The sequence below is a fragment of the Salvia splendens genome, chromosome 1, assembly GCF_004379255.2.
Source record: "Salvia splendens isolate huo1 chromosome 1, SspV2, whole genome shotgun sequence".
NCBI classification, from domain to species: domain Eukaryota; kingdom Viridiplantae; phylum Streptophyta; class Magnoliopsida; order Lamiales; family Lamiaceae; genus Salvia; species Salvia splendens.
In genome coordinates, this window is record NC_056032.1 from 32,170,955 (window position 1) to 32,180,272 (window position 9,318).

Here is a 9,318-nt window from a genome sequence, read left to right on the forward strand (position 1 = left end):
TTTGGTATTTATGCTCACTATTTGTGAGAGACAAATATTAGTATCATATGATATGTACTCCCATAATTCATATCCCAACACCCAAATAATAAGAGATTTATATTGCTCTCCTTGATGAACCTAGCTATAAACAATCTACAGCAGACAAATTTATGAGAAAAAACTAGGGGCATCTTCACAGATTTGTGAGTATGTAATTAATCTAGAAATACTAATAGAATAAAGAGTGAACTACAAAAATTATATTTGAGGTATTTTCCACTATTTTTGAACTTTTTGCCATTTTTAGTTTTAAGAGATTTTAGTCTTCATGTTTAATATTTCATTCTCATCTCCTATCTCTCTTTTCCCATTTTCTACTTTTTAGTATTAATTGTTTAGTGTATTATCCATGTCTCTAATCATCCATTTATTTTAGATTAATTTCATATTAAGTATATATAATCTTAATAAAATTTTTTCCAAAAAGAAACGCTCTCGATAACATGGGATAGAGGGGGATTGAAGAAGACCAAATCGGTATGCTTTGACCGACAAGATAAAGAGATAAAATTTAATGTATTTTCCAATATTTGATGCCAATAGTGTCCTTTGTTATAGCAGTCAATGCTTGCAACAAATTACAACAAGATAACCGTCGATAAATCCATTGCCTTTCGGTGGTTGTTTCGCAAAAATGCAGTATTCGACCACATACACTGAACCATATCATATGGTGCTTCTCTAGTAATGTAATATTCGGGTTGTGATATAGGCAGAACTAATTTTTAATGTCGAACCGTTGAACTAAAATATACTCTCTTTGTCCTCCATTAATTGTCCAATTTTACCATTTTTAACTGTCCCTTATTAATTTTCACTAATTTTTTTACTCCACTTTATTTTACATTTTAACAAAACCAAAGTGGACAATTAAATAAATAAATAGTGTGAATCCGATAAAACTGTCAGAACTGTGTTTGCAAGAAAGCGACAGTACGATGAGAAGTTAGAGGTAAAAACATAAAATCAAAAAATAAAATGAGTAATCGTTATTATCCACTGGGTATTCGTGGCAGTGAAAGGCTGGGAGTTGGAATAACCGTACCGGACCCACATCTGGCATTGTCTTTGCCACGTGCCGCAATCTCGTTACACTACAACCACGATGAGTAACTGAAACTGAATACATAAACTGAATTTTCATTTTTAACCGAAAGGAGACTTCTTTTATGATTAAATTAATTGCAGACTACAACGTCGGCGATGAAGATACACACAACACAATTCCTTTCAATTAACTATTCTATTATTTTCATTTCAATTTTAATTAATACTATTTATTTTCCATCAGACCAGAGAGACATTCACGTGCCTTGCTCTGTTTTTTCCTTCATTGCCCATTTCGTTTATTTTATTTATTTTTATTTTATTTTATTTATTTGGCTTTTTTGTTTTCCCTTTTTCGCAACCGATTTCGCTTTTTCTTCTGGCTTCTGTTTGTTTGTGGGGAAAGATTGTGGGCAGTTACGTTTGCTTCTTGTATATAATAGTGGAGGGTTTTCTCAATTTGAGATCAAGATTGAAACAGAGAGGAAATGGAAGGAGGAAAGCAAACCAGCTCTTCACTTGCCTCTGATCTCTTTGGGGCCAAGGATTCTTCTTCTTCTTCTTCTTCTGGGATTTTTGGTACCATGTTTCCGCCGCCTCCAAAGGTGATCAAATTTGTCTCACACTTCTCTCTTCAATTCGGACCAATTTTAGATTTTTTATGGTTTGTTTTTATTAGATTGTTATGTGTTTTTGCATTGCATGCCACTTTGTGTTTGTAATGAATTTCCTATCTGTTTCAAATTGGGAACTAACTATTGAGTTTGTGTTCACACCCCTTTTGGTTCAAACATACAAGGAAAAGGTGGATGTTGGAGATTTCTTGATTTTGAAGAGGAAAAATACTTGTCATGATTTTACTTAGTTTTCAGACATTGATTTGCATCATGATTATGATTTATGATCATATGTGTAGGTTGTGGGGCAAGAGTATTCTGGAACAGAGAAGAAGATTATATCTGGAAATCCAAATTGGACTGCAAAGAATGGTGTTGCAGGTATATATATATATATATTCCTAATGAATCACTTTAGGTGATGATTTAATCACAATTTATGCCACTGCTTTGTTTGTGAAAGCTTTACACATGCAGCTGGCTGGTATTGAAAAGATTTTAGTTTAATGTGACTTGACTTATGTGAATTTAAATCCAGATAGAAATGCTGTAGGAGGGCAAAACCAGAGGAAGGACGACGTCTCTTATTATACGGATGAGAAGGTGCAGCCCTTTCACTACAGCTCCTCGATATACTACGGTGGTCAAGATGTTTATTCTCGCCCCGAGTCTGCTCAGAATCCCGGGACTAGTGTGAGTAACCATGCTCACTACCTGAATTAGTATTTTGTTGTTGATGTCTCTTCTATTTTGAGAGTGGCTAACTAGATCAAACTATTGTTGCTGTGAGAAATGATTCAAAGCTTAAAATGATCTCCCAAATTTTCGACAGCTGAAATTGTGTTGCAGTTTACTTCCATGGGCCTTTCTCTTTATTGTGGCATTGCAATCCCATAATCTAATGCATTGAACATTGTTTGACGTCAGTTCAACAAAGATAACGGAGGAGAAGACGACTTGGGCAGTGCTTCACGAGGGAATTGGTGGCAGGGTGCGTCGTTTATTTTGCGTGATGTGATAAAAAAAATTATGCAATCTAGTATTTAAGAATAAGATAGAATCCATTGATGGAATGTTCTAAATTTATGTTATGAATGCATCATATTGACTATTTTTTTGGGCAGGGTCTCTTTACTATTAAGACCTAAATAGATGTACTTATTAAGGTAAATAATCATACTATAACTCATTCTTGATAGATGATTGCAACCTCTGTATGACAATAACTTTATTTTTGGTCTTCTCTGCAGGCATAAATATATTAAGCAGTGCTCCATATAATGAAGAAACCAGATGTTTAGTGACAGTTATTAAATCAAAACGGCAGCCTCTCTTAGCCACAGTCAATATTTTGTAACTGTAGCTGAGTAAACTTCATTTGTTCCCTCTTCTTGATCGGGGAACTATATATACATAAATCTCATATTGTAGTAGTGGAGTACTATAATTTATCCTTTTTGTGATGTGCAAGATAATGAAAGAGGAAGTTCAATTATTTGTTATATTAGTAACACAAAGTAGCAATTACACAAGTAATTATAAACTCCCAGTCATACATAATGATCCGATTATGCAATTATCGACTCCATTTCAAGGCAAGCTGTAAGCTGCAAAACCAAACACATACAAATAATATTAAACAAATTAACCATATATATAGTTTCAAACTCTCAATGGTTCACATTAAAATGCTAATTAATTTTCAAATCAGAATCTCAATTTTGTATATTAAAATTATCAATACAAAAATATAATTATATCAACATAAGACTATTGATATAAGTGTTTCTGTTGATATTTAAATTTACATGTTGTATTGATAACGTTATGTCTTTGTATTGGGAATTAGTAATCATTTAATCACATCCATAATCTTAAATCTGTAATCATGACTACTTAGAGCATCCACATCCGTGTTCTTTGGCAAGAGCACGGATGTGGGCCCGGACCCACTTTTATTACTTTTTTACTATTTGCTCTTCCCCAATAGCACAACACCCACATCCATGCTCTTCCGCAAAGATATGCTCAAGGGTCTCACCATTCCATTATTTAATTTAAGTACTTCAATTACTAAAAATACATTAAAATATAAAAATTACATAATTAAATCCTAAAAAATAAAAATTACCAACTTAAAATCCTAAAAATTAAAAATTACATAATTAAAATCCTAAAAAATAAAAATACTTAATTAAAATCCTAAAAAATAAAAAATACATAATTAAAGGCTAAAAAATACCCCCGTGAAAGACTATTCCTCCGACCCTATCCCAATGTTCTTCGGAGATCCCGTATCATTGTCAAATGTGAATCAAGTTGCTCGGGGGTCATATTTGACCTATCGGCCAAATTGAGTTGGGCCAAAAGGTTCCACAACGAGTTGGTGAGGGGTTGAGGTGGCACAAAGGGAGCGGGAGCGGGGACGGATGGAGTCGTGGCGAGACGGCGGTTGGCCGTCGCCTTCTTCCTTCCTTGCGGCCGGCGTTGGGAACTGCTCGGGCCAGCGTCGGGGTTACCCACTTAGCTCCGGCGAGCTGGCTAGCCACCTCACCTTCGCCGGCGTCGGATAGGGATACCGACCTCGACCGTTTGCTGGAGGAGCTGGAGGAGGATGATACGCCTCCTCCCCTATACTTCGGATGCACACGCACCTCCTGCTAAACTTTGAGGTGCTTGAACGGTTTGTAATTTAGGGATTGGTAGGTCGCCAAGGCGGCACTGATGACATTGCACACCATACCCCTGGAACTTTTAGATTTCTTCGTTGGCTCTGAATACGGCATTGCGCACCATACTCTCATTGCGCTCGATGGTTCCAGCCGAACGGTTTTCATTGTACCCGCGAGAGACGCGCCACCAAAATCTATCCCCGCTTTGGTTCGTGCCAACCTCCGAATCTTCGGAGATAATCAAATATGATTTGAATAATTGATCCATCTCCGTCGGAGTGTACTGGGTGCGGACACCACGAGGAGTTGGAGTAGGAAGAGGAGGAGTTTGAGAGCCGCCGCTCCCTCCCGATCTGGGTTCGGGTGCCCACCCGTATCGCATATCGGGGGCATCTTGGTCGTCCACCGGGTAAGGCCGGTAGCCACCCGGAACTTAAGAACCTTGGATTTGAGGAGAGGCCGAAAATTGCGTTTCCGGACTAGGGAATGGTTGTGAGCCGAACCATTCGTGGTTCCAACCGCGGAAGTCGGAGGGGTGATCGCCGGAGCCGGATATTTTTTTTGTAATAGTGAAAGATTGAGAATTGATCAGAGAAGATGAGAGAATTTAAATGAAAATTGTGTAGTGTGGTGGGAAATTTTTTGTGTGGAAGTGGGGGTATTTATAGATAAAAATGTGAATTTTGGGAAAAAAATTGAAAAATAAATTAAAAGTGGGTAGAAAACAGATATAATTTATTGGGAAGTGGGAAAATATTTTTTTTATTTAATTTGGATTTTTTTAATTAAATCTGATTTAAAAAAAACGAAAATGCCAACGGCTTTGCCATTGGCCAATCCGGTGACGCTAGGTCAGCTGCTCAGCGGCACGAACGTGCTCGATGCATCGAGCAGCGCCGTGCCAGCGGCAAGAGCACCGCTGCGGATGCTCTTACGTCCACACTTGAAGCCGACGGGGCGGTTAGCAATACGGCAACGTTTTGGGATGGTGATGGCCACGACGGGTTTGACACCGGAGGCCTTGGCCGTGGCCGAGAGTAGGACGGCACAGAGGCATTTTGGATTCCCCCCAATCCTCTTCACTTCGAGGCAGCAGCTGCTCGACACCACGGCCTTCGGGTCGCGCCCCGGGACTGCGCAGGGCGCCAGCAGCACGGCCACTTTGTCCGGGGACAGTTTGCCGCACGCGCCACCTGCGCCCTCGGTGCCGAGGCCTGCAGCGGCGAGGAGCAAGGCCACGAGACAAACAACCTTGAAGAGAAGAGACATTGCTTTTGTAAAATGGAAATGTGGGTGAGTTTTGATGTCGGATGAGATTTCATGGGGTTTTTAATTTATAGAAGAGGAGGGTTGGGTGGTGTGAAATTTGAATAGAGGAAAGTGAGAAGCAGTAAGTAAGTGAGTAAGCATTGAATGATTATGGTTTGTTTGAATTGCATTGGTGTTGAATTGTGTGTGGGTATTTGGGTGACTCAACTACCCAGCTCAAAATTGGTTTCTCTCTAGTAACCTAACTACCACATTTTTATTTTACTATAAAAATTGTAACAGAAAAAAAATAAAAACAAACGCCGTTGCTAACCCGGGTGACGGGCGGGAATACTTACCACTATACTACAACGACAAGTTGAATGTAACTTGATTAATATTTGATCTATCCATTCTAGTGTTTTAAGGCGTAGCATGATATCCTTTGGCTAGCACAACCAGGTTCATGTAATGTGGAAAGAAATCTTGATACAATAAAAACATAAATATACAAAATATCCAACTCCAAAAAACTAGTATTTCTCCCCATTTACATAAAAAAAAGTGAATATATATAAACTTTGTCAAAGAACCATGACATGAAGGAACTAATTAGGACTCAATCAAACCTCAAAAATATTCAAGAGACGGAGAAGAAGATATCTCTCGTGTGGTGCTCGAAAATGAATCCGATCGCTCCATGCCGCTCATCTCCTTCCCTTTACCATCAATGCTAAGATAATCTGTCAAAATCTTCTTCACTCCAAATCCACCAAGTGGGAGCTTTCTTCTCTCGGTGTGAGGCACCGTTCTCTCTCCCTTGGCAGGGGTGCTGATGAGCGGCGAAGGTGATGAGAAGTTCAGAGGTGCATAGGTTGCCTTGAACCCCACATTCTTGTTAGTGATCACACCAACTTTAGAGATGGAGATGAGCTGATCCGAATGCTTAGACAAGTCATCCACATATAATAGATCATCTATACGTGCCACGATGTTGAATGCTAGGCTCTCAAGAACTCTTGAGTAGCTCTCTAATATGGATTTTCCCACATCCTAGATAACGACAATCAACACTAATTCCATCAGCAACAACAACAACACATGTCTTGATGCATACATTTAAATAACTAACTAACTAACCTTGTTGTATTGGATTTTGCACATGTCTAGAGTGGTCTGAGGCAGGCCAGGAAACCTCAGTTTCAAGCAGAGGAGGAGGCTCTCTGCCCTCCCTGCAAGCAACACTCGTCTGTCAGCATCACTAACAAAATCCTTAGCCATTTCCCATGATGATCTTGAATTGGATCTCTGTGTGCTGCCGTGTAATGGCTTTGAGCTCATCTTCCTCCGCCACACGTGAATGGTGGCCTCCAATCTGTTGGCGACCTCTGTGGCGTGGTGCTCGGATGACAAGTCCAGGCAGTCCAGCAAACACTCGGGCGAGAACTGATCACTGCTGATGTATCTGTGGATCACATCCCCTAAGCTTGCCTTCCCATTCTGTTCAAAGAAAAGGGTCATTTCTATTTATTTTAATCATGTAGTATATCTTAATTTTCTTACCTTTGGAAGAGATTCTAGATATGAATCAGGTACATCCATTTCAGCCAGTGCAGCATTGTTGATAGCCATTGCAGCTTTATGGATCTGGTTTGTGGAGTCGCGCCTGTGCTGCAACATCCTTCTAGAATCTTGGCTGAGGCCACCAGGTGGGACTCGGGGAACGGGGAGCCACCATTTGTCTTGTTGATTAGGGAGGGGCTTGCGGAAGGATGTCGTTCCATCGCCCTCGGAGGCTAGGATACCTTGCTCAACATACCAAAAATCTGACCCCTCAAAACTCTCCAATATTTCCTATCAAAAAGAAGGAAAAAATCAGAATTACTATAACATTAGCAAGAGGTAGTAGTAGTAGTAGTCTATGAGGAAGATTCAAGTATCTCACGAGTAGCATGTTGTCCAATTTACGCAATGCAGGGAGGTTAACGTACAAATCCACCCGCGGTCTGGAAGTCATGACCTAACACATAATTGGAAAAGTCATCCGACTTCAATATATCGATTTCAAAAACTAGGATCATTTACTACAAGATGAAGAGATTCAAGAATCATCAGTCACCTCAAGTTTGGTACCATCGGGGAATGTCTGCCAAGAAGGTACCAATTCCACAATCTGATCACTAACACATAGAATCCACTCCATTTCTCTTCGCCACATGAGTTTCTTCTCCGACTGCAGAGGCTCTAGTCTCCAAATTTGACCAAAAAGTGTAGCTAAGGAGACAGACACACAATCAGAAACAGAATTTTCATAGACAGTTAGATTCAAACAAACATTCATACCACAGAGATTGGTAATAGCATTTGATATAGCCAGAGCAGTGCAAACCCCATTGCCACAACCAGACATGTCTTCACCAAGCAGCAGTTTTGCAAATCTTTCTTTCATCATCTCACTCTCTACACACACACACACACACACAATTCAATATATGTTGAAGAAGAAGATGACAATAAAATGTGATACTAAAAAGAACATAACCTGAAACACAGGATCCTTGTTTAACTAATTTCCTCTTATCCAAATTCGGCTCCTTCAGAGATGGCGAAGATGATTGTTCAGTGCTACTATTTTCATCACACACAGAGGCCAAAAATTCAGAGCTAGAACCGCTTTCTTCTTCATTCAAATCCTTCAACTCTCCGACTTTACTACACTTATTCTCATCTTCTTCATTCATCAACACCTCCATTTTCTCCTCGATGTAATCACAATACACAGAGTTGTTCACTACCATTCCATCAAAATGATACCTTTTGCTCGAATTTGTAGCTTTGTTTTTCAAGAATTTGACAGATTTCGACACCCAATGCGACAATGTAGAAGAGGGCTGCTTCAATATCTCATCTTGGTAGGAGAGAGCTCTATCCATAAGGTGGCAGATTCGGTTTCCGCCATTTTTGGAAGTGGTAAAAGCTTATAAAACAATAAAAAGGTGAAGGAGTGGGAATAAGAATGATGTCTATAGAGATGATAGGAGAGGTTTTTATGGAGAATGATTAGCAAAAGCGTTCACGAGAAGAGGAGGCAGCGAGGCTCCTGAATCTAAATGCTGCTCCTTTTTTTTTGCTTAAACAATGCGTTTTACCCTTTCATTGTTTCGCTTTGCTTCAACAAGGGCTCTCATAAAATCATTGCAAAATATAAAGGTAAATTATCATTGATGTAAAACATTTGACTTAACATGATATTTTATGGAGTATTTTTTAATTTTATTTTATTTTTGGGGGTTGCATCACATGGCACAAGACAAATGTGAGGATTACTTGGTGACAAAAATCATGTTTGCTGACAGTTTCAGTTCATCATGGACTAGTGAAGACAACCGATTTTTTCACTTGCAACAAAATCAAAACGCAATTTTGACATTAATTTTGTTTGGTAGATTCAGTAGAATCTCGGCGTATCATATTGATCGAGTTAGGAATAAAGTATATGTACGTTATTTGGAAATATCAAGAAAACAAATTACTAGCATTTTGAATTTTTAGATTAGTAATATTAAATTAATTGATAATTTTAGATGTACTACTTAATTTATGCATGATGATTTTTTAACGGTAATATTACCTTCAATCAATTTATTGATTTGAATAATAATAATTAAAAAATAATAAGATACAAAAAGGGG

General features: G+C 38.8%; 3 protein-coding genes across 5 annotated transcripts; 1 reads left to right on the top strand and 2 right to left on the bottom strand.

Moving 5' to 3' along the window:
- The first annotated feature begins 1,232 nt into the window (after window positions 1-1,232).
- On the top strand, window positions 1,233-3,201 carry LOC121798279. Of its 3 annotated transcripts, XM_042197202.1 has the most exons (6): window positions 1,243-1,694; window positions 2,006-2,087; window positions 2,245-2,399; window positions 2,634-2,697; window positions 2,831-2,872; window positions 2,957-3,201. In XM_042197202.1, the coding sequence occupies exons 1-5, from the start codon at window positions 1,578-1,580 to the stop codon at window positions 2,845-2,847; spliced, it is 435 nt and encodes a 144-aa protein (XP_042053136.1). In that variant the 5' UTR covers window positions 1,243-1,577; the 3' UTR covers window positions 2,848-2,872; window positions 2,957-3,201. The 3 variants fall into 3 exon arrangements, 2 of the variants coding, with proteins under 2 accessions (XP_042053144.1, XP_042053136.1); XR_006050038.1 differs by having other exon boundaries at window positions 1,239-1,694; window positions 2,634-2,872; XM_042197210.1 differs by lacking the exons at window positions 2,831-2,872; window positions 2,957-3,201 and having other exon boundaries at window positions 1,233-1,694; window positions 2,539-2,674.
- Window positions 3,202-5,103: 1,902 nt separating this feature from the next.
- LOC121804406 lies at window positions 5,104-5,762 on the bottom strand. The gene has a single exon (XM_042203936.1). It carries the CDS (start codon window positions 5,645-5,647, stop codon window positions 5,231-5,233), a length of 417 nt encoding a protein of 138 aa, XP_042059870.1. The 5' UTR covers window positions 5,648-5,762; the 3' UTR covers window positions 5,104-5,230.
- Window positions 5,763-6,095: 333 nt separating this feature from the next.
- Window positions 6,096-8,918, bottom strand: LOC121798296 (rop guanine nucleotide exchange factor 7-like). The gene is made up of 7 exons (XM_042197223.1): window positions 8,169-8,918; window positions 7,970-8,086; window positions 7,746-7,900; window positions 7,572-7,646; window positions 7,190-7,480; window positions 6,767-7,126; window positions 6,096-6,679 (listed from the first exon to the last, which is right to left on the bottom strand). Exons 1-7 carry the CDS (start codon window positions 8,557-8,559, stop codon window positions 6,257-6,259), a joined length of 1,812 nt encoding a protein of 603 aa, XP_042053157.1. The 5' UTR covers window positions 8,560-8,918; the 3' UTR covers window positions 6,096-6,256.
- Window positions 8,919-9,318: the final 400 nt, after the last annotated feature.

Coding starts and splice junctions, on each gene's coding strand:
- LOC121798279 (XM_042197202.1), top strand. CDS start 1,578: ATGGAAGGAGGAAAGCAAACCAGCTCTTCACTTGCCTCTGATCTCTTT. Junction 1,695..2,005: donor TGTTTCCGCCGCCTCCAAAG/GTGATCAAATTT, acceptor TCATATGTGTAG/GTTGTGGGGCAAGAGTATTC. Junction 2,088..2,244: donor TGCAAAGAATGGTGTTGCAG/GTATATATATAT, acceptor ATTTAAATCCAG/ATAGAAATGCTGTAGGAGGG.
- LOC121804406 (XM_042203936.1), bottom strand. CDS start 5,647: ATGTCTCTTCTCTTCAAGGTTGTTTGTCTCGTGGCCTTGCTCCTCGCC.
- LOC121798296 (XM_042197223.1), bottom strand. CDS start 8,559: ATGGATAGAGCTCTCTCCTACCAAGATGAGATATTGAAGCAGCCCTCT. Junction 7,647..7,745: donor CCGATGGTACCAAACTTGAG/GTGACTGATGAT, acceptor ATTATGTGTTAG/GTCATGACTTCCAGACCGCG. Junction 6,680..6,766: donor GCAAAATCCAATACAACAAG/GTTAGTTAGTTA, acceptor GTCGTTATCTAG/GATGTGGGAAAATCCATATT.